The sequence below is a fragment of the Podarcis bocagei genome (assembly GCF_964188305.1).
Source record: "Podarcis bocagei genome assembly, chromosome: 16".
Lineage (NCBI taxonomy): Eukaryota > Metazoa > Chordata > Lepidosauria > Squamata > Lacertidae > Podarcis > Podarcis bocagei.
In genome coordinates, this window is record NC_138142.1 from 35,543,257 (window position 1) to 35,567,596 (window position 24,340).

At 49.7% G+C, this 24,340-nt stretch overlaps 1 protein-coding gene across 10 annotated transcripts in view; it reads right to left on the reverse strand.

Moving 5' to 3' along the window:
* Positions 1-2,970: 2,970 nt before the first annotated feature.
* Positions 2,971-24,340, reverse strand: part of UBAP2L (ubiquitin associated protein 2 like) — a 50,301-nt gene continuing 28,931 nt past the window's right edge. For 3 of the 10 annotated variants that reach the window (XM_081173492.1, XM_081173489.1, XM_081173485.1), the window contains 12 exons: positions 23,251-23,428; positions 22,622-22,694; positions 15,361-15,556; positions 12,465-12,553; positions 12,110-12,163; positions 11,400-11,481; positions 9,752-9,969; positions 9,547-9,652; positions 7,985-8,052; positions 6,178-6,378; positions 5,813-5,848; positions 2,971-3,712 (listed from right to left, as the gene is read on the reverse strand). In XM_081173492.1, the coding sequence (XP_081029618.1) occupies positions 3,617-3,712; positions 5,813-5,848; positions 6,178-6,378; positions 7,985-8,052; positions 9,547-9,652; positions 9,752-9,969; positions 11,400-11,481; positions 12,110-12,163; positions 12,465-12,553; positions 15,361-15,556; positions 22,622-22,694; positions 23,251-23,428 (1,397 nt within the window). In that variant the 3' untranslated portion in view covers positions 2,971-3,616. The remainder of the gene's footprint in view (positions 3,713-5,812; positions 5,849-6,177; positions 6,379-7,984; positions 8,053-9,546; positions 9,653-9,751; positions 9,970-11,399; positions 11,482-12,109; positions 12,164-12,464; positions 12,554-15,360; positions 15,557-22,621; positions 22,695-23,250; positions 23,429-24,340) is intronic. The other 7 variants (XM_081173494.1, XM_081173486.1, XM_081173491.1 and 4 more) reach the window with 4 other exon arrangements.

A 24,340-nucleotide genomic window follows, 5' to 3' on the forward strand; every position in this document is an offset into this window, starting at 1 on the left:
GCACCAAGTGTTATTATTACATCATACATTTTAGCCTCACAGAGGTTGATGTAAAAGCCTCCCTTGCCTGCAAGAATGCTGATAACTGGAGATCTCTCAATTTCCATTCAATCTTCAGTTTATTTCAGGTTTATTGATTGTAAGCAGGTTGGCTGGCAGGCCCTCTCCTTTTAACTATTGCACACCACCCAGTTACTTAAAGACTTAAATGCAGGTTCAGTTTTGTACAATGGTTAAGGGACACAAGGTTTTGCTACCATCCATGGACATCAGATATTCAAGGCTGCCATAGAACAACTTTGGACGCAGATGCCTCCCGGAATTCCTCCTCCAGTCCAAAGATCTACAGGCTAATGGTTCTAGAGAAGGGATTAAAAAAAATAATTCTTCCAGTAGCACCATAGAGACCAGCTAATTTTGTTATCGGTATATGCTTTCATGTGCATGCACACTTCTTAGGGTTAAACCAGAGAGCCTAGAACTTGCCGATCAGAAGGTTGGCAGTTCGAATCCCCAAGACGGGGTGAGCTCCCGCTGTTCGGTCCATGCTCCTGCCAACCTAGCAGTTCGAAAGCACGTCAAAGTGCAAGTAGATAAATAGGTACCGCTCCGGCGGGAAGGTAAATGGCGTTTCCGTGCGCTGCTGTGGTTCGCCAGAAGCGGCTGTCATGCTGGCCACATGACCTGGAAGCTGTACGCCGGCTCCCTCGGCCAATAAAGTGAGATGAGCGCCGCAACCCCCGAGTCGGTCACGACTGGACCTAATGGTCAGGGGTCCCTTTACCTTTATGGTGCTACTAGAAGGAATTTTGTTTCAACTATGGCAGACCAAGATGGCTACCTACCTGTAACTAGAGAAGGGATATTTGGGGAGTGATGCATGGAAAGGGCTCTCTTGGGGTGGGGTATTGTGGAAACTGCTGGAATAATCCACCCCTCTTGGATAGCCACTTATCCTTGGTCTTTCTGGGGGGTGAGGAAAGCAGGATCTGCAGATACTGCGCAACACTGCAATACCTCAAGAACCGCCTTTCCCCATAGCTGGAGGACCCTGTGCCCATCCTCTGAGCAGTGGCGTAGCGTGGGGGGTGCAGCCGCACCGGGCGCAACATCTGGGGGTTAGGGTTAGGGGGTGCAAATCCACGGGTTAGGGGGCGCAAATTACTTGCCTTGCCCCGGGTGCTGACAACCCACGCTACGCCACTGCCTCAGAGTCCCTTCTTTGTGTGCCTCTTCCATGAGAGGGCATCAACAACCAATGGGGCCTTTTCTGCAGTGGCTCCCCGCTTGTGGAACGCTCTCCCCAGGGCAGCTCACCTGGCACCTTCATTACATAACTTTGGGCACCAAGGAAAAAATATTCCTTCTCCCAGGCCTTTGGCGAACTAAGCAATTAATGGCTTGGGGGTGTGTGCTGTTTTTCTTACTGTTTCTTTGTGTTTTTATATTGCAAAACACCCTGTGGTCCTCAGATGAAAGGCAGCATTGAAATTTATTAAATAAACTACGAGCCACTCAAGTTCCAAGTTATCCGCTAAATTGATATTATGTTTATGGATGTTCTGTATGGTTCCAACGAGTGAAGCACAGGTAAGTTCAAGTCCAAGAAAGCAGCTGCTCTCGACTGCAATTCTTCCAGTCCATGCAAATCCATCCCCAAGATTTTGGCCCCCATAAATCCCAAGGCTCCATTGCACAAAATTAGGGTACATACAAGCAATGCCAAACTAGTATGCAGCATTGATTCTGGAGTTCTCCAGTCTCGAGTCTGCAGGTGTTGCTGGGCTCTAACTCCTATAATCCAGAGTTTAGCCAATGGTCAGGGATAATAGGTGTACGTAGTCCCAACAACATGTTTGAAGGCCAATTATCTAATGGTGGTGGCTTTTGAGGACTGTAAAACTGAGTTCTTTATGGTATTGCTTTGTTTTTAGTTACTGATCCACAAAAGTCACTTGAAGTAGCTGAACAGAACAAGGACTTGTGTATACAGTGGTACCTCGGGTTACAGACGCTTCAGGTTACAGACTCTGCTAACCCAGAAATAGTACCTCAGGTTAAGAACTTTGCTTCAGGATAAGAACAGAAATCGTGCTCCAGTGGTGCAGCAGCAGCAGGAGGTCCCATTAGCTAAAGTGGTGCTTCAGGTTAAGAACAGTTTCAGGTTAAGAACGGGCCTCCGGAATGAATTAAGTACTTAACCTGAGGTACCACTGTTCATCCTTCTCTTGACTATATTTGTAGCTTGCCTGACATCACAGGGGGTGCAAGAGGCACATGAATGGCCAGCCCTTGCAGAAATCTGTTATCAGAGCCCAAATAGGTGGGGAGAGGGAGGGAGGGAGAGAAGGCACCATGACCTGACCAGGGTGTGTGCGTAAGAGGCTTTATCTGGTAGGCAAGAGACAGGGAAGGTGGAAGGATGAGAGAGATTGAGGAGATATTATGACCCTATTGTGCATGGGTAGGCAAACTAAGGCCCAAGGGCCAGATCCAGCCCAATCACCTTCTAAATCCTGTCTGCAGACGGTCCGGGAATCAGCGCGTTTTTACGTAAGTAGAATGTGCCCTTTTACTTCAAATGCACCTCTGGGTTGTTTGTGGGGTCTGCCTGGTGTTTTTACATGAGTAGAATGTGTGCTTTAATTTAAAATGCATCTCTGGGTTATTTGTGGGGCATAGGAATTCATTCATATTCTTTTCCAAAATCTAGTCCGGCCCCCCAAGAAGGTCTGAGGGACAGTGGACCAGCCCCCTGCTGAAAAAGTTTGCTGACCCCTGCTATTGTGGGTTGGGGAGAAACAGACAAACACAGCAGTCTTGGGGAGATGGCTTCAGTGTGGAGAATGAAACAGGCTTTGGGGGGGGGGCTGGGGCTGCCTGGCAGGTACCCTCTAAGTGCGCGCGCACACGCACACACACACGCACAGTCCAACTATGGATGGAAAACGCAAGGCCCACAGAACAGAGTGGGGTTTTCGTTTTTATATACAAGACACATTTATCCATTAAATTTAGAACACAGTACAAAAAAAACACTTCAACTAATTAATCTTACAATGCGGTTCATATCAATTACTGATCTTATTCCTAATAATAAAGGGGGGCATTGTAGGAGGAGTGGGGAGAGAGAGAGAGAAAGAGAGAGAGAGAGAAAGAGAGAGAGGATTCCAGATGTTGACTCCTTTGGATCCGTCAGGCGGTACTTCTTTTTTTTCCTTCCTTCCTTTTTCTGGGCGGGTGGGTGGGGAGGGGCGGGAAGAGTAAAGGAGTAGAAAAACGAAACAAAACAAAAGGCCCCTACGGCTGAACAGCTCGTAATCTGAATGAATGCAGAGAAAGAGAGAGAGAGAGAAAGGAAAGAAAAAAGATACAAATTCTATATTACATACAATGGGGAAGGGGGGGGGAAGAAGGTGGCTGGAGGGACGGGGGGGGGGAGAGGATGCTGAGCCCAGAGCCATGTTGGCTGGGGTCCGCCGGGGCTGTTGCAGGGCTGTGCTGAGGGCAGGGGAGCTCTTCTTTCCTTCTGGGGTCCTTCCTTCTTGGGTAGATTGCTGTCGTCCTTCCGTTTGTCTCTTGGTTGAAGTGTGTGGAGCCGCCTCTCAGCCTCCCCTCAATTGGCGCCCCAGTTGTAGCTGTTGTAGGCAGACTTGTTCGCCTGCGACTTCTGTGGGATGGAGGTGCCCTGGCTGCGCTGCCCAGTGCCGCTCTGTGCAGGAAGAAAAGGGGGGGGGGAGTAGGGAGAGAGGGGGGGGGGAGGAAGAAGGTGAGCGAGGCTCGACTAGCAGCTAGCTCAGCTCCCCAGGCCTTATTTGGAGGCACGAAACAGGCTCCAGCAGCCCATGAGCATGTGAAATGAGTAAATCAGCTCAAGAAAGGAGGTTGCTTCTCTTGCCAGCAACAGGAATGCTCTGTCTGCCTCTAGATCAGCGTTTCCCCAACTTGGGTTTCCAGCTCTTTTCAGACTACAATTCCCATCATCCCTGACCGCTGGCCTTGCTATCTAGGGACGATGGGATTTGTAGTTCAACAACATCTGGGGACCCACAGGTTGAGAAAGGCTGCTCTAGATCAATGTTCCCCCAACTTGGGTTTCCGGCTCTTTTCAGACTACAATTCCCATCATCCCTGACCGCTGGTCTTGCTAGCTAGGGATGATGGGAGTTGTAGTCCAAAAAAAAAAAAAAAAAACAGCTGCAGACCCACCTTTGGAAAACACTGACCTAAACGCTGGACTGCAGCTCCCACCAGCCAGCAAAGGCAAATAAGTCAGGGATGATGGGAGTTGTAGTCCAGCGACATCTGGAGGACGCCACAAGTTTCTCGCAGCCCGGCTCCGGAGCAAGGCCAGGAAGGGCTTGGGGGTTTTTTGATAGGGCTTTTGTTAGTTCACCAGCCAGAGCCAAGCGCAGCACAGGGTGGGTGTGGAGAGATGCACAAGATGGCAAGTTTTGGGTGGGGGTTGAAGCCAAGCATATTCCAGGAGACATACATGGGGATGACCTGTGTACACAAGTACAAATCTGCACCTGAGGACTGCCAATTCAGGGTTTGGAAAGAACCTTCTGCTGCCACTGCTGCCAAACAAGGGGATGTCGGAAACCTTTGCCAATTCCATGGCAAGTGGCAACTTATCAGTAGATCTTCCCTCCCTCTACTTTAGAGGGAAGAGCCTGGACTGTGCCACCAATGGCCAAGGGCCATAGCAAACTGCCACAAACGCTCCCTGTGATGTCCCAAATCCTACTGTGCCGTTGGGTAGACTAGGAAAGCAAGGTACTCCAATTCTAGTTGCAAAATCTGACATGGAGTTTTACGACCTGGCGGGGCAGGACACCAGCAGCTGCTATTAGTTATCAAAGCATAGCCAATAGTTTGGACAGCTCTGCCTGCTGAGCGTAATGGCACCTGCAGCGTATCTCTGTGCTTGGCCATTCAGATCTGAGGTGGGAGACCTAAGCTAGACAACTTTTAATTTTATTTTATTCATCGAGCCGACTTGGATCCCGGTATTCTGTGGTGGGGAATCCACACTGCACACGACACAATTTGGTAGAGGGAGCAAGTGCTTCTTAATACAGCGCACGGTTAAAGCTCATCACCGGGGATAGCCAACGTGGTGCCCTTTAAATGCTGAAGGACCGCAATTCCCACCAGCATCCCAGAACAACGTTCAGGGATGATGGGAGCTGCCAATCAGCGTCATCCAGAGGGAACTCAGTTGGCCAGCCTCGTTCCTGGCGGTAAGAGCTGTTTGATGGTGGAACAGCTTGGAATTTTTGTTGGAGGTTTCTAAGCAGAGGTTGCTTGGCCATCTGCCTGGAATTCCTGTGGCTGTAGGGGGCTGGACTAGATGACCCTTAGAGTCCCTTCAAACTCTCCGATTCTGCTCATGATGTGCTGCCTCACTTCCAACACGTCCTGCCTTTGCTCTGTACTCCCTAGAGAGCCTGTGTAAGGCTGGTTCACCATCAACCAGCCCCAGGACAGAGGGAGGAGCAGGGAAAGAAGATTTCTACGGCTTGTGGGTCCATTGCCCTGTGCGTGTTGTGTATGGTTGTGTTTTTATGCCCACATCTGTCTGGGGCAGAGCTGGGGGGAACTGGCAGCCTTTTCCAGCTTCTGCCGGACTCCCAGGAGCCTCTGGTCAACAGGCAGGGAGGAACGATGGGAGGCTGGAGTCCGGCAGAAACATGGGAGGAATGCAAGCTTCCCTCCAGCTCCCTAGCCTACGGCAAAGACTGAGCACAGCCACCAGGGCGCAGCAGGATGGGCCCAAGCGATCACCCCCTTCCAAGAGGTTCGTTACCTGGTCTTCCTGCTGGCGTTGGAAGTACAAAATCGACTGTTTTGGGAAGGTGGAGGCAGGCCCAGGATATGGAAAATACAAGGAGAGGTTATGACAGCCCCCCTGGACCCAAGTGTGCGAGGACGAGTCTGGGATGTGGCAGGAGGGGAGAAGTGGAGCGGGTAACGAACCAGCAGCTGGGGCGATCAAGACACCTGCTAGAAACGCATCCCAGGGCCTTCCCTACTGCGTGTGCATGAGGTGTGTTGTTTTACGTCTCTGTGCAATGAGGGGGATGGAGATGGAGGAGGAGAAGAAGGAGGAGGGACCTGGAGACAGGTGGTGGTTGCCCAAAGGAGGGAAGGTGTATTGAGACCCGCCCTTACCTGCCCGTCCTGCTGCAGGTGGTGGTGCAAGATCTGGGAGTGCGGCTGCTGATGAGGCGTCAGGATGTGCATGAACGGGGCCGGCGGATAGGCTGCGGCGGTGGCAGGGTTGATGGGGCCGCCACTGCCCAGCGCCGACGGCAGGTTGAAGGAGGCCGTGGGGGTTCCGGTGTGGAATCCCTGCTTCTCAAACGACTGCTGCTGGGTACACATACACACAGAGGGGCGTTTAGGGACAGGAATTCTACCACAAGCGTCTCCTATGTCCATAGCTGTCAACTTACAGATTTGAAAATAAGGAACCAGCAGCCTCGAAAATAAGGGATCAGCAGCCAAAATAAGGGATTTTGCTGCTGTGAAGAGTTGCATACATTGGTAGGATTGACAGATGCTGTCAATCCGGCATGAGGCGGTTGCGGCGCGGCCACGGCCGCTGAAGCGCCGCCCTTCTGCGTCCCTCCCCATCCCCTACTCTTCCTCCTCCCTCAGGCCGCCTCCTCAGCTGCCACCACCGCTGCCGCCTCCGGGCTCGCGGGGAAGAGTCTCTCTCTCTCCCCCCGGGCGGGGAAGGGCCGATGGAACTCCTCGCACCAGACGATGGCACCAGCGCGCTCTCTCTCTCTCACGGCAGAGGACCCTGAGCCACTGCTTCCCTCCTGAGCCGGGCGAGCATGAAACCCGGGAAATTTAAGGGATATCATCAATAAGGGACAGCAGCGGGACATAGCGCTGGGATAAGGTACTTTCCCGCCGAATAAGGGACGGTTGACAGCTATGCCTATGTCGCTGGCAGGGAACCTGCGTCGCCACCCCACACCCCGGTTCCTGATGTTGCTGGGCTCCCATCAGTCCCTGCAACAGTCACAGAGTGGCTCAACTGTCAGGGATTATGAGAGCCAGGAGTGCAGCAATATCTGCAATGCGCTCCACATGGGGCTGCCCTTGAAAGTGACTCCCGAAATGCGGCTGTCAGGTTGCCCACTGGGGCTCCATTCAGATCACACACAAGCCCTCTTTGAAAACAGGTTGCCAGTTCATTTCTGGGCCCAATTCTAGGTGCTCACGTTAAGCATTTAAAGTCCTAAACCACTCAGGCACCAAATATCTGAAAGACCAGATCCTTCCCTACAGACCCTCTAGATGGGACCTGCTCGGTAGTTTTGCCTCCCTCAGGAGGCTTAGGGAGGGGCTGGCCAAGGAGTGGGCCTCCTCTGTGGCAGCCCCAAAATTGTGGAACTCCCTCCGCACAGAGAAGCGCCTGGAACCTTCGTTATACAGCTTCTGGCGAATGCTGAAGATTCATCTCTTTACCCATGGGCCTTTGACTCCCAAGATGTATACAGGCAACCCCTGATTTGTGTGGGGTTTGCGTTCTGGGTCACTGTGTGTTTGTGTGAAATCATGTGCAATTGAAACACCTCGTTCTGCCCCTGCTCCACTCTTTTAATGATGTCTTTCTTGATGTTTCTGGGTCACTTCTGGGTTCGGTGCTATGTGCATGTTCACAATCATGCACAAAATAATACAATCACAAAAGCAGGGGAGGGGGTCCTGAAAAATACAGGCAACCCGTTTTAGGCACGACTAAATGTTGCACCTAAAACGAGTTGCCTGTATTTTTCAGGACCCTCCCCCGTTTTTTGCGATTGTATTATTTTTGTTTCTCAGCAGGGGAAGGGGAGATTTTGGTGGGGAAACCGGGGCAGTTCCTTTGCTCCTACACTCCAACTAGATTACTGCAAGGCAGCCAAGCACCCAAACCTCACACAGCACACTCAGGAGCCACCTCCCACATTGAAGCACCAACCTGCGTTTTGGAGTAAACAGAACCAGAGATGTCTGGCACTCCTGTGTTACTGGATGTTACTGACACACCTGGAAAAGGGGGGGGAAACAAAGCGGCGTTAGCAGTTAGCTTGGTCGGTCGCATGCAAAGCCCAAACTCCTCCCCTCCTGGCTCCCCTAGCTCCTTCCTAGAGAGATTTGAGGGCGAGAACAGCCTCCTAGCCATATCATGATGTTGCAAAGGCTGACTTTGGTGTACATGTGCACACATCAGCTTGGATGCAGTGGAGAGATGCAAGAAGCAAAACAAGCAAGAAGCGAGAGGGAGGCACTGTGGGAGAGTGGCTCCCACGTCCGAAAAACTGGTCAGTTGTCTTCCCCGGAAGGAGCAGGTTCACAATCTGGCAGTGCTGCTCTGTCATTGGAACGCCCAGGTAGTCTCGGTGGCCAGATGCTCATTTTACCATACTGATGCAGACGGAGTTCCTTGGAGCGTTAAAGGTAAAGGGACCTCTGACCATCAGGTCCAGTCGCAGATGATTTTGGGGTTGCAGCGCTCATCTTGCTTTATTGGCCGAGGGAGCCGGCGTAAAGCTTCCGGGTCATGTGGCCAGCATGACTAAGCCGCTTCTGGCGAACCAGAGCAGTGCACGGAAACGCCGTTTACCTTCCCGCCAGAGCGGTACCTATTTATCTACTTGCACTTCGTGCTTTCGAACTGCTAGGTTGGCAGGAGCAGGGACCAAACAACAGGAGCTCACCCTATCGCAGGGATTCAAACCGCCGACCTTCTGATCAGCAAGTCCTAGGCTCTGTGGTTTAACCCACAGCGCCACCTCAGAGCGTTAGGCCCTACCTAATTCCATGTCTGTGTCTGCCTTCCTGATTTAAGCAGTGCAGGGTCTGTATCTGGGAGCAAAACCAGGGTGGGAGTTCCCAGCTACCCCAACCGCAGCCTTTGGAAGCCTTGCAAGTTGCTGCAGGAGAGGGACTGTGAGCAACACAATGGAAAGGGTGTTTCTGGGACCAAGTGGTACCTCGGGTTACAGGCGCTTCAGTTTACAGACTCCGCTAACCCAGAAATAGTACCTCGGGTTCAGAACTTTGCTTCAGGATGAGAACAGAAATCGTGTGGCGGCGGCAGCAGGACACCCTATTAGCTAAAGTGGTGCTTCAGGTTAAGAACAGTTTCAGGTTAAGAACGGACCTCCAGAACGAATTAAGTTCTTAGCCCGAGGTACCACTGTATACTGCTTACAACTGTACCCAAAAACCATATATGAAAGTTAAAAGTCAGAAATCACGGTAACTCTTGCTGAAAGATGTTGGCTTGCATACTAAGCCTGGCGGAACCCAAGTTTCCAGCAGGCATTTAAAAGGTTGCAATGGAAGGGCCTGCTTGCAGAATTTCTAGCGGCAGGGCGTTCTGCAGGACTGGGCTGAAGGCACCAAAGGTTTGGCCCCTTGCCACTGCTCAGTGAGCCCCGCTAAGGCAGGGAACCGCGGCGAACGATGCCCCTTGCAGACGATCTCACGCCCGCCCTCAAGGCTGCTTCAACTCTTGTGGCCACCCCACCTACTCACCGGTGCTGTATCCATGGGAGCCGTAGCCGCTGGGCTGCTGGAAGGGGGTGGCCGAGGCGTTCATGCTAACGTTGACGCTGTGCTGCTTGGAAGAAGTGGGAGCCACCTGGGGAAAGCAAAGGGCTGGGGAGTGAGCAGGGTGGGAGGAAGTGGCCGGGTCTGGCTCCACCCCAGCCCCACAGCTCCACAGCAGGCCGGCACTCACGGGGAACACAGCTGGCCCGTACTGGAAGGTGCTGGGCAGCCCCGGGACTCCGGTGTAGTAGGGCAGGCTGGTGTAGCTGTAGCCGGGAGGCAGGGCCGGGTTCAGGAACGTCTGCTGGGTGGTGTGGTGTGTCTGGGTCTGGTTCTGCTGAGGCTGGGCCAGGGTCGTGGCCGGCGCGGGGGAAGAGGCGTCACCGCGGCCAAACTTCGTAAGGTCACCTGGGCGGGGGGAGGGCAGAGTGAGAATTAATAATAATAATAATAATAATAATAATAATAATAATAATAATAATAATAATTTATTATTTATACCCTGCCCATCTGGCTGGGCTTCCCCAGCCACTCTGGGCAGCTTCCAACAAAATATTAAAATACAGTAATGCATCAAACATTAAAAGCTTCCCTAAACAGGGCTGCCTTCAGATGCCTTCTAAAAGTCTGGTAGTTGTTTTTCTCCTTGACATCTGGTGGGAGGGCGTTCCACAGGGAGGGCGCCACTACCGAGAAGGCCCTCTGCCTGCTTCCCTGTAACTTGGCTTCTCGCAGCGAGGGAACCGCCAGAAGGCCCTCGGAGCTGGACCTCAGTGTCCGGGCTGAACGATGGGGGTGGAGACGCTCCTTCAGGTATACTGGGCCGAGGCCGTTTAGGGCTTTAAAGGTCAGCACCAACACTCTGAATTGTGCTCGGAAACGTACTGGGAGCCAGTGTAGCTCTTTCAAGACTGGTGTTATATGGTCTCAGCGTAGGGTCCCAATGGCAAAAGTGTGTATCTAGTTTGCCACCACCCTTCTCCAGCAACGTAGGGAGATTACGGCACATTACTGATAGGATACAGCTGCCTCTGCGTGTTGTCCACCACCTTGCTCCATTTTCTGTGCAAGTGATGTTTGTAAATACTTAGAATAAATACCCTGTATTTTTCAACAAAAAAGATGTTTTTATGCTACAAAAAACAACAACCCTTTATTCCAAAATTGGGGGTCGTCTTCTACACAGATAGTGAATGCACAGGGATCCTTCAAATGTCCGGGTGTTTGGCTTGGGTGGGCCAGAGCGTGGTGTTCGGCAGGGTGATTGGGCCGTGGGGGGGGTCTTGGTTTTGCCCCCAACAAAGCTCAATGGCTTTGAGGGCCACTGCCCCCCAAAAGGCTGAACAACTTTTCACAGCTGCTGATTGTTCGGATTTTCACTTCTAAAGTTATGGCAACCCTAAAATATTGATTTCCTAATTTGGGGTTCAAAAAAATAGGGGTCGTCTTATACACAGAAAAATACGGTAAGTGGCAACCCACTCCCACACAAAACAAAAACCCACCCAAAGGACCTAGCTTGGTGCCAGCAAGTTAGTGTTCTAGCAGGTATCTTCCTATATAAAGAAGAATGTAAGATGTCGTCATGTTTTGCAGTTCGCGCCGCTCCCTTCCCCATTCCCTTTCCCTTCATGTGTCTTGTCTTTTAGATTGCAAGCCTCAGGAAAGGAACGGCATTGTCCCTTGGAGAGCCTCTTTGACTGATGGATAGGATATGAATACTGGAAATAAGTAAGTTAGTTGAACAGAAACCTACAGAATTAGTCTGATTAGGACGACAACTGAACTGCCCTTCCCAGGTGGCTCAAATCCAACTCCCTTCCCCAACCGTCTCCTACCAGAGTAAGGATTGCTGCTCAAGCTGGCGTCTCTTCCAGTAAGCGGGGTGGTCTGTGTGGGGAACGGGATGCTGTAGTAGTCCTGGAAGAGAGGCAGGAGGAGAAGCTAAGGATGTTCATCTCAACTGGGGAGGAAGAGGAGGGGGGAACTGGCCTCCAGGGACCAGAAAGCAACCCCAGCACACATTTGAAACACATGACTTCCCCCAAAGAATCCTAAGAAATGTCGTCTGCTAAGGATGCTGGAGGCTGAAATTACAGTCCCCAGGATTCCTTGGGGGGAGCCTTGTGCTTTAAATGGGCACAGCGGGGATCTGCCCCAAGTAAAAAGGTTGGTGTCTTTGTGAAAAACAAGAGCTGTATCTGAAGGGGATGGAGAAGAAGGAGAAGACCAAAAGCAGTACCTTTGTTCAAAAACTGGGCTTGTTTATTAGTTACTGGCAAAGTAACCTCCCAGGTGTCACATAGCGTATAGTGGATGTTACGGGGTGGCATACAAATGTCATTGTCAAAGACAATTTATTTTCAGTTTATTTTAGGTTTTGCATTTAAGATTATTCCAGTCTGCTCCATTATGAAAGTGTTACAAACATTGCAAGAGAAGGTGTCCTGCTACACAATGCAGAACAGCGGGAGACGGCATGTTTTCTAAGTAGCAATGATGATGATGTTATTTTAGGAGGGCAGAGGGAGGGCTGAATTTAACTCACCAAGGGGAATCTCGTCTGAAGCATCTGTAGGTCGTCGTAGCCATAAACCTGCGGCTGCAAGAGAAGCAGCAGGTTAGGGAGAGGCCCGTGTCTCTCACAAGGGACGTTCATTTTGTATTGTGTTGTATTGGTGTGTTTGGATTCGCTTCCCATAAACCAGGATTATTTCAAAGGTCTTGGGTTGTTGTTTTTTTGTCGGAGTCAGATGTTGCAACACAAGCAGGCTGGAGGCTGCTTTGACTGCATCTGGTACCGACTCCAGGTTGATTTCCCATGCTCTGTCCCTCCTGCCATGCTATGGTCAAGAGCCAGGCAAGATCTACTGGCATGGAACTGTAAAGCGGCCCCTACTCACCGGGTAGGCGTGCAGCAGCCCTGGAGCCATGATGTACGGGTTCGGCAGCAATGGCGGCACACCTGGAGGCAGGTTGGGTGGAGCCTTCCCTATGGGGAGAAAGCAGAGTTAACTACGGACATCCCAGGACCACTGCGCCCTCCTCTCCCAAGAGAAGCAGTGAGACTTACAATTATGAGAGAGCGAGCATGCACAAACCAAAATTTAAAAAGTGTGTGACTGGCAATGTTAGATACGGAAGAGTAAGGATAAAGCTCATAGCTGAGTGGGAAGAAACAAGCTTCTGTGTGCGGAAGATGGCAAGTCCAAAGACTGCTGTCCCTAGATGTTATTGGACTCCAGCTCCCATCAACCTCAGCCGGTATGGATAATGGGAGTTGTAGTGCAGTAACATCTGGCCACAAGTATTCCACGCCTGTCCTAGACACATGTCCCAACCAATCAGGGACCACGTAAGTGCACTTGCAGAGGTGCAAAACAGGGATGGGGACCCTGCGGCCCTCCAGATGTTGCTGGACTCCAGCTCCCATCAACCCCAACCAACAGTATGGGATGATGGGAGTTGTGGTTTGGAAATACCTGGAGGGCAGAAAGTTCCCCATCCCTGGCTTAGGGGCATAGGAAGCTGACTTCGGCCAGTTATATAAAATAAAATAAAATAAAATAATAATAATAATAATAATAATAATAATAATAATAATAATAATAATAATAATAATAATAAATAATAATAATAAAAATAAATTTATTTATACCCCGCCCATCTGGCTGGGCTTCCCTAGCCACTCTGGGTGGCATCAACCAAATATTAGAATACAGTAATGCACCAGACATTCAAAGCTTCCCTAAACAGGGCTGCCTTCAGATGTCTTCTTAAAGTCTGGTAGTTGTTTTTCTCTTTGACATCTGGTGGGAGGGCGTTCCACAGGGCGGGTGTCACTACCGAGAAGGCCCTTTGCCTGGTTCCCTGTAATTTGGCTTCTCGCAGTGAGGGAACCACCAGAAGGCCCTCGGCGCTGGACCTCAGTGTCCGGGCAGAACGATGAGGGTGGAGACGCCCCTTCAGATACACTGGACCAAGGCTTTTGGTATATTCAGCTCAGTATTGTTAGCATTGGACTTCCTTCATCAGTAGAGGAAAGGACTACATGACTTTGGAGGTCTATACCAACTCTGTGATCCTACAGTCTATGCCAGGGGCACCTCCAAGTATTTCTGGACCCAGCTCCCCTCAGCCACAGTCAGTGTGACCGATGCCCAGGGGTGATGGGACCTGTAAGTACAGCAGCAACCTTATCCAGTCCTGCTCTAAACTAAACTAGTCACTAGTCACAGGGACTAGACATAGCTGAAAAGGAGGGATTGGAGGGACAACGCAATGAAGGCGCACCCATGCTTCAGAACGTGTGGCACAGAGAGTGCTCACAGTGTTCTCCCCGCTTCTGGCTTTATTACAGGGCTGGGGCAAAACTGTGACACCCCTCCCGCCGAGGTTGTTGGACTACAACACCCATCAGCCCCACATAGGAGGCCAATGGTCAACGGCTCATAGGAACTGTAGTGCAGCAACATCTGGACTCTTATAAGATGGCAGGAAATGCGAGAACCAACAACCATATAAGCACAGCTCTGCTGGCACTTTCCATTGTTAAAATCCCCCCTTTATATGTGTACCTCCTCTATGAGAGGTCCAGAGGGTGGAAATATGAGAATGGGCCTTTTCTGCTGTGGCTCCCCGTTTGTGGAATGTTCTCCCCTGAGAAAAGGTAAAGGGACCCCTGACCATTAGGTTCAGTCGTGGCCAACTCTGGGGTTGCGGCGCTCATCTCGCTTTATTGGCCGAGGGAGCCGGCGTACAGCTTCCGGGTCATGTGGCCAGCATGACTAAGCCGCTTCTGGCAAACCAGAGCAGCGCACGGAAACGCCATTTACCTTCCCGCCGGAGCGGTACCTATTTATCTACTTGCACTGCGTGCTTTCGAACTGCTAGGTTGGCAGGAGCAGGGACCGAGCAATGGAAGCTCACCCCGTCGCAGGGATTCGAACCACCAACCTTTTGATCAGCAAGTCCTAGGTTCGGTGGTTTAACCCACAGCGCCACCCACGTCCCCTCTCCCCAGGGAGGCTCACCTAAACACCTTCGTTACGTATCTTTTGGCGCCAGGTGAAAACATTTCTCTTCAACCAGGCTGATTATTATTCTACAGCTTTTAAAAAATGTGTGTGTGTGATTTGTTATCCTTTTATTATGTACAGTTGTACCTTGGTTTTCAAATGCCTTGTGATTCAAACGTTTTGGCTCCTGAATGCCACAAACCTGGAAGTGACTGTTCTGGTCTGCAAACTTTTTTGGGAAGCCAAACATCCGCTGCGGCTTCCGATTGAGTGCAGGAAGCTCCTGCAGCTAATCAGAAGTAGTGCCTTGGTTTTCGAACATTTTTGGAAGTCGAACGGACTTCCGGAACGGATTCAGTTTGAGAACCAAGGTACAACTGTATTCTCAATTCTGTATTTTTCTGCTGTAAACTGCCTTGGGCTCTTTGGATGAAGGGCGGTGTACTCATTTTATAAATAATAGTAATATTATTATATGAATGACGGTCACGTCAGCCCCAGCAAACACACACACTCTCTCTCTCTGTTCAAAGCAGGCAAGAGAGGCTGAAGGGAGCTCAAAGCTCACCAACTGGCTAGCTGCTAAAGAGATTGCACTTGCCTTGCCTTACAGAGAGGGACACTGTCCAAAGAGGGAAGAGCAGAAATGTATATATGAATCAACAGCCGCAGGAACAGAATGTAAAGCAATGTTTAAAAAAGGAGCAGCCCTGCTCTCTGCTTTCTCATGCACACACGTGCATTTTAGCCGCAGGCCAGGCCTAGAGTCTTGAGGAAGCACCTGACGTCGTGGCAACAGAGCTGCGGGTCGTCGCGGTCACCGTGGAGTTGCCGCTGAGGCTCAGGCCCAGGCTGCTGACGCTACTCAGGCTCGAGGAGGCGCTGACCACGGGGGGCGCAGCCGAGACGGTGCTGGAGGAGGTGGAGAAAGTGCTTGCGGAAGAATGGAGCCCGGCGTCGCTCTCCACACTGGTGTGCTGCAAAAAAACCAGGAGGGGAAGCAGGGGAAGGAAGTCAGGATCTGCAAGACGGGGACTGATGTGCCCGTGCGGAAAAGTCACATGGCGCAGCAGCAAGGCGCATGTCAGAGCACTGCAGTTCAGCCAGCCACGGGTTCTAGGCTGGATGCATCTGGTTGCGGCTCAGGGGTTTGCTTTCGCACGCTCACCACCCTCCTGGATAGCTACGGGGCAAGCTAGGCAGGATGTTGGGGGGCATGCACTTTGCAGGCCTCAAACTTAGATGGGAAGCCAAACACATCATGGAACTTTGGAGTGTCAGGCATAGCCCTATTGGCTTTAGCCCAAACGTAGCAGAGTTTTCCTGCACAGCGAAGAAGCTAGTTGCGGCGGTAATGACTAGTCAGCTAGACTCAGAAGAACTATTTACAGGATTTATTAAAAGGAAAAATAAAACCAGCAGAGTTTCTGCATACAAATAAAAGCAAAATAAATCCTATCTTTCTTTCTCTTTCTCTCTCTCAAAACCATACACAGCACTTCTAACTCCTAACACACCTCACACCAAACTGTGCTAGCAATCCCTTGATAACAGAGTTGAGTGCTGCTCGTTAACCAATCAGAGTGAGTAGTTTCTAGGTCAAGCAGACCTGGGCTTTCTGCCAAGAGTAAATTGACACCAGCTTGAGTTAATTGGTGAAGCTAGAATCTGCAAGTTTCCCACGAGAACCAATTAACAGAAACTGAACACCCCCTCACAGATTCTGCTGAACAATTAACACCAAATACACCTATGTAGAAGATCATTTTTCCAGCAAACCTAAACCCTTGCACATTCGCTTGTTCTTTACCTTTGCCAATGGTTTAGTTAACACATCTGCTACATTTTCTTCACTTGATACATAAGTACAGGTGATTACATTGTCTTGTACACAGCAACGTACATTTTGGTATTTTACAGAGATATGTTTGGAACGCGATTTGAAACCCTCTGTTTTACTTAAGGTTATACAAGCTTGATTATCAATGTAAACTTGTACTGGTTCTCCACAATTTACATTTAAATCTGCCATCAAATGCTTGAAATAAATCACCTCGTTGCACAATTCACTCAATGCGGCATACTCTGATTCCGTTGATGACACACTTACAACGTCTTGCTTGCGTGACCGCCAGCTGATTAAAGCTCCACCGACCATTATGACTAGTCCTGTGACAGATTTTCTATCTGGCAAATTTCCCCAGTCACTATCACAGTAGCAACTCAACATTTCATCCTCTGAAGAATTTAATTGTAACATATAGCCAATTGTCTGTTTGAGATATCTCAGAACTTGTTTTACCCCTTTCCAGGCATTTAGTGTGGGTTTTGAGACCAATCTACTTAATATGCCTACTGCATAGCTAATATCAGGTCTGGACCACTGTGCTAGATACAATAAACTTCCAATTACAGAGTGATATACATCAGGGTGTTCAAATTCAGGACTCTCATCTATGTGAAGTGTTTTTATGAAACCTGGATCCATAGGCACCACTGCCCCTTTGCAATCCTGCATCCTGTATGTAGTCAGTAGTTGCTTAACTTTGTTCTGCTGACTAATTAGGCAGCTGCCATCTTGGGCCCAGCACACTTCCAACCCTAGATATGTCCTAACCGGGCCTAAGTCTTTCACTTTGAACTTACTGGACAATTGCTTGGCAAACCTTTTAGTTTGTTTATCTGTTTTACAGGCATACAATACATCATCTACATAAATCAGACAAAACTCTTGATCACTGCCTGTACCACGTACATAAACACAATTGTCAGCTGTACTCTGCTTGAAACCAAATGACACTAAGGCCTCATGGAAACATCTGTTCCAAGATCTTGCAGCCTGTTTGAGACCATATAAAGCTTTGTTTAACTTCAACACTCTATTGGAACCTGTCTCATAACCAGGCGGTTCGGCTAGATACAGGTCTTCTGATATTGATGCATGTAAATATGCAGTCTGGATATCAAAATGGTTCAACAGGAGTTTTCTCTTTGCTCCAAGCGTTAGAATCAGCCTTACACTGTCCCCCTTAGCAGTTGGGGAAAAAGTCTCGTCATAATCTTTTCCAGGCCTCTGAGAATATCCTTGAGCCACTAAACGAGCTTTGTATTTGTACTCTCCTGTCACCAGAGGTTTAAGTTTGTACACCCACCTGCAGCCTACAATCTTTGCCCCCTCAGGCGCTGCTACTGGTGTAAAAACCTTGTGCTCATTCAGAGAGGACATCTCTTCCTCCATTGCCTGTTTCCAGCGCTCTGCCTCCTCTTTTGGTAACTTTAACACCTCCTGAAAACTCTTGGGTTCTGCACTTACACTAAACACATTTGCAGTATCTGGGGAAAAACGCACTGGAGGCACTCCTTTGTTTTGTCTTTTAGATCTTCTGGGAGAAAATTTTTCTTCTGACCCACTTTCCTCCTCAGAACTACGACCTCTCTTTTGTTGCTTAGCAACTAGTCTCTGGCTAACTCCACTTTCTTGAGAGCTCTTATCTGAACTTTCCTCCCCCTCAGACTCTGATTCTCTGTGTCTACTTTCAGAGTCATGAAGCTCCTGGGAAGGTTCAAACCAAACCTCAGTATTGGCATGTAGTCTCTCCCAGCCACTATGTTCACAAAAACTGGCATTCCTGGAGATCACAATGCCATTTGTCCCTTCAGCAAAACGAAAACCTTTTCCCAGCTCCTGGTAACCCACAAACACTAACTGTTTGGTCTTAGGATCTCCCTTCTTCCTCATTTGTTTCGGAATTAATACCCAGGCTTTTGATCCAAACACATGCAAATGGTCAATTTTGGGTTTTTTCTGAAACAATTTAAAGTACGGGGTTGTACCTATTGTTTGGTGAAAGAGCCTATTTTGGAGATAACACGCGGTGAGCATGCTCTCCCCCCAATAAGACATGGGCAAATCAGCATCATCAAGCATGGCAAACATCATATCTTGTAAAGATCTGTTTTTTCGCTCTGCAACGCCATTCTCCTCTGGGGAAAAAACGTTCGTTTTTCTATGCCCAATGCCACGCTTTTGTAACCAATCTTTAAAGGCATTTGACATAAATTCGCCACCTCTGTCCGTCTGTATCCTTTTGAGTTTAATGGACAGAAATCTTTCCACAGATGCCACCCAGCCTTTAAACTTAGTGAACACGTCACCCTTATTTTTCATGGGAAAAACCCAAGAATAACGCGTGGCGTCATCCACAATTGTTAGTGAAAAGCGCGATCCACCCCTGCTTACAGCAAATGGACCAATTACGTCCATGTGAACCAGCTGTAGCGGTGACTCACTAACTCTGACGCTTCTGGGGTAAGAGACTCTGTGGGTTTTAACCTTTTTACAGACATTACAATCAAGGTACTTGTTACAACTCTTTAAATTACCCCCATCAGCCAATTCAGACATTTTTAGTACACTTTTCCAGCAAGCATGCCCCATTTTCCTATGCAATAAGTGCACACAGTTGTCATGTATAGCTTTGTTAGCAGGCTGAGATTTACTGACTACTGCTGCAACTTGAGATCCTGCTTTAAGCCAAAACAAGCCTCCCTCTGACTTAGCAGTGCCTAAAATCTCACCAGCCTTCTTAATAATGCAACTGTCTCCTTCAAAATGCACTTTAAACCCAGCTTTTAGCAAACAATCTACAGACATCAGATTGCTCCTTAATGACGGCACACAAAGTACATTTTGCAGGCATTCACGAAGACAAGGAACAAAAACTGCACCCCCCGAAATCACTTCGGATGTACTTCCGTCTGCTAGAGCCACCTGGCTGCGCTGTGCTGAGTTCTTGGAAACAAACAATTCATCTGAATTCACGATGTGGCGAGACGCTCCCGAATCGACCACCCAGACAGCTTGTTTCTCATCAGCAATCTTGACCTCGCCGGTCACCAGCTGAGCCGACTGTTTTTGTTTGAAGAATTTCTTTTTACGCTGCTGCTGCTGCTGATCTCGTCTCTGCTCCTGCACCGGCAACTGAGACTTGACCAACTCCGGACATTGTCGTTTTAGATGCGCTGAAGACCCACATCGGAAACAACGCCTAACAGCAAACGCTGACTCCTCACCGGTACGCTGCTTTTGCTTCACCTCTGGCACGGCATGAGAACTCCTTCCAAACCGCCCACCTGTAGAAGCCTCTGCAGCCAACGACCTTTCTTGCCTCTTCTGCCATTCTTCAATCAAACGCCCAGTAACGTAACTGACTGATAAATCAGGCTCCGGTATGCCTTCTAGAGACAAAACTAAATTATCCCAGCTTTCCGGGAGAGAACTCAAAATAATAGCCACCTTCTCCTGCTGGTCTAACGCACAGTCTCTTTCCTGTAGCGCAGCAAACTTTAACTGTAAACTGTGTAGGTGTTCCTGCATTGTAACCCCAGGCTGTAACATTGCCTTGTACAATGCCTTGCGAATGAACAGCTTGGAAACCGCTGTCTCACGCACATGGAGTTCTTTAAGTGCTTGCCACACACCTCTAGCTGTCTTGATTCCCTTCACATACGGCAACTGGGAATCTTCCAGCCCCAAGACAATTGTGGCCCTTGCTCTTTGGTCTTTATCGAGGTCTTCATCATCAGGCTTCGTAGGAAACTTACTCACCACTTGCCAGAGACGATCCCTCTGCAGCACTGCCTGCATGCGTTCCGACCACAGCAAGTAATTGGAGTCATTCAGACGCTCAAAAGCCATCTGAACTGGTTGTGAGGCCATCTTGAGAGCGATGTCCCTGGAACCCGGAACCAGCTACTCACGACCACCGAGAGAGAAAACAGGAACCACAGCACCCAGCACTCACACGCTGCAGCTGTTGTCCTTCTGTCCGCTGCGTCACCAGCTCACCACGGTCAGGAACCAGCCAGGAACAACAACTTCTGGAACTACTGGAACCAACGCCGTTGATGCTGACACCACCGCAACTCAGGCTGGCAGCACAATGCCCATAACCTCATGGAACTTTGGAGTGTCAGGCATAGCCCTATTGGCTTTAGCCCAAACGTAGCAGAGTTTTCCTGCACAGCGAAGAAGCTAGTTGCGGCGGTAATGACTAGTCAGCTAGACTCAGAAGAACTATTTACAGGATTTATTAAAAGGAAAAATAAAACCAGCAGAGTTTCTGCATACAAATAAAAGCAAAATAAATCCTATCTTTCTTTCTCTTTCTCTCTCTCAAAACCATACACAGCACTTCTAACTCCTAACACACCTCACACCAAACTGTGCTAGCAATCCCTTGATAACAGAGTTGAGTGCTGCTCGTTAACCAATCAGAGTGAGTAGTTTCTAGGTCAAGCAGACCTGGGCTTTCTGCCAAGAGTAAATTGACACCAGCTTGAGTTAATTGGTGAAGCTAGAATCTGCAAGTTTCCCACGAGAACCAATTAACAGAAACTGAACAACACAACAGAGACAAAGAGATTTACAACCGTACAGATCTACAAACACCAGCAGACAACCTTGCAGCTTCAGCTGTTCCTGCTCCTGCATAGCCAAGTCAGGGATGATGGGATCTGAAACTCACCAGTATCTGGAGGGTCACAGGTTCCCCATCCCTGGTTTTAAGAAACAAAGCCTTACAACTCCTTCAGCTCTCGCAGCAGAACAGGAACGAAGGCAGAGGCGATATGCTTGTTGACAGACTGTATGGTTTCAGAATACAGTTATGGGAGCATCTATTTTTAGTATTTCCTCCTCCACACAAAACGCCCCATAGACACACAAGGCTAGTATGTCAGGGAGAATAATATGGAGGGAAACAAAATATTCATTCCCTCCCACAGCATGTAATCCATATACATCACACAGGGCTCATACTGAATTGGGGGGGGGGGCGGAGAGAAACAAGGGGCGAGTTCCACTACATATATTTCTGGGGGCCAAAGAGCAATTGGGGAATAAACCACTAATCTTCCCCAAGCAGTTCTGTCTACCACATGACAACTTCCTGGCCTACGGCCTAGGACCCTCGTACCTACGGGACTGCCTCTCCCAGTATGCCCCACGGAGAGCCTCAGTCCATAAACAGCAACACCCTAGTGGTCATAGGCCCTAAGGAAGTCAGATTAGCCTCAACCAGAGCCAGGGCCTTCTCAGTGGTGGCTCCGGCCTGGTGGAACGCTCTGCCTCACGAGACCAGGGCCCTGCGGGATCTGATTTCTTTCCGCAGGGCCTGTAAGACAGAGTTGTTCCGCCTGGCCTTTGGCTTAGAATCAATTTGATTCCCTCCCTCTTTCTTTTTTCTTTTCCTTTCTCCTCCTGCGATGAGGCTACCTTTTAATATTTTAATGTTTCAATATTTTAATGTTGTATTTTAATTTTGTTTTTAAGTTGTATTCATTCAACTTGTTTTCATTATTGCTCGTTAGCCACCCTGAGCCCGGCCTTGGCTGGGGAGGGCGGGGTATAAATAAAAAAAATTATTATTATTATTACTTTCCTGAGGTTTATCTAGCATCATTATTTAGCCTCAGTCATATGCTGAAGCCACACCTTTTTACCCTAGCTCAGAATCACGTTTTGTGACCCACTTAGAAACTGTCAAGTTACCTGATGACTTCCGTGTATGGTTTGTTGGTTTTACTTTGCCTTAAAGGGTATTGTTCTGTTGTAATCTACACTGGCACGTAATATAACCATCAACAAAATAAGAAGAGTCCTGCAGGATCAGGCCTAGACCCATCTAGTCCAGCATCCTGTTCTCAGAGTGGCCAAGTGGCCAAGCAATTGCGCCGATGGGAGGCCCACTCCGCTCACACACAGTTCCCAGGAACTGGTATTCAGAGACATGATGCCTCTGTCGATGGAAGGCACAACAACTTCTTCTTGGAAATCAGAGAGGGATTCTAGTATAACCTCACATAAATTCAACCAACGGAGCTCTCCTATGTGCATAAATGCGTGTGAACCAGACAAGGGTACCTGGAAAACAGATTGCTGTTGGGTCTTGGGAAGACAGAGACAAACTGGCACTCCAAGCCCGCTAATAGGCACCTCCGGCACCAAAACCTTACTCTCCCCTCTCATTCCCTCTACTCACCAAGAGAGTTGAAGTTGACGTGCGGCCAGCAGAGGTTGACGAGGAGAGGCTGTTCTGAGGGGTGGGTAACGTGCTGTGGGGAGAGAGGGAAGGGAACGCTGGTCAACCTACAGCCAAATGGCTGGCAATGCCCTGTGCCTGGCCTTTTCCATTTAACTTCACCTTTACAGAGGCTTTGGCGCAATTCCATTGGTTCCCCCCTCCTTTTTTTAAAAAAATAAATAAATTTATTACATTTATATGCTGCCCTTCATCCAAAGATCTGGGGGCAGTTTACTTCATTTCCGTAGCTGTTTTAAAAACAGCTTGTTTTTAAATCAAATCGACAGAAAAATGGAATAGAACTGAACACACCACAGGCAATGCAGTGGTTGTTTTCTTAGGCGCAAAATACAGATCCTCAACTTTACTGCAAAAGGAGGTTGCTAGCCCTCATGACTGAGTTTGAGAAAGCTGCTTTAAGCAGAGTCCAGCTGTTGGGCCCAATTCCAGGGGTGGGGAACAGAAGGCATTCATCTCCTCACCCCCTACCCCGACATCTGCCATGGCACCAGGTGACTCAACTTCAAAGGAAAGCACACCATTGGGGGGCAGGATTGGGGTCAGTTCTGAGGCCCCCCTGCTGCTACCTGCTGTGTTGTGTGGTGGCCGTGCTGGGGAGCTCCTCCGTGTGGTTCAGGCTACTGAGCACCGAAGAGTGCTGGGTGGACGTGGTGAGCAAGGATGCGGCGGACACAGTGTCGTTGAGAGGGGTCGTGATGCTGGGGGCAGAGGGGGAGTCCGATTTCACAGCGGGGCCTGCAGAACCTAGAGGAGGGGGGCAGGTTGGAAATAAGGAGAGGAACGCAGAGTAAGGGGCAGATCGCCCAAGCAAGACTTCTTCCCGCACTTCCCCTTGCAAAATTTGAAGCAGCATAGAAAGCAACATCAAAAGGGCAAAAAACCAAGATACAGTGGTACCCCGCAAGACGAACGCCTCGCGAGACGAAAAACTCGCAAAACGAAAGGTTTTTTCGTTTTCAAGTTGCCTCGCAAGACGAATTTCCCTATGGGCTTGCTTCGCAAAACGAAGCTTGCCCCGGGGACAGCGGGTCTTCTCTTTTGAAGCAAGGGGCGGCGGGGAGAAGCAATCTTCTCCCCGCAGCCCCTTGCTTCAAAAGAGGTCCGGGGGCAGCGGGAGCGCTTCCTGCTGCCCCCGGACCTCTTTTGAAGCAAGGGGCGGTGGGGAGAAGCGATCTCCCCGTGCTCCGAAGCCGGGCGGGGGGGGGGGGGTGGGAACACCTGCCCCAGCCACCCCGCTTCGGAACGCTGCTCCGAAGCGGGGTGGGTGGGGGAACACCTGCCCCAGCCGCCGGGCTTCGTAGCGCTGCTGCGAAGCCGGGCGGGGGTTGGGAACACCTTCTGAAGGCGGACGGGGGGCGAAAGTCTTTGTCCCCCCTGCCTGCCTTCCCAGGGGCTTTTAAATCGCCCCAGACAGCGGAGAAGTCCTCTGCTGTCCCGGGGCGATTTTAAAATGCCGCCCGCCAGCATTTTAAGATCGCCCGGACAGCGGAGAAGTCCTCCGCTGTCCCGGGGTTTTTTTAAATGCTGGGGGTGGGAAGAAAAGCCCTTGTCCCCCCCCCCAGCCTTCAGAAGAGGTCCGGGGACAGACTGTCCCCGGACCTGGTCTGAAGGCGGTTTCCCTAGGAACGCATTAATTGATTTTCAATGCATTCCTAT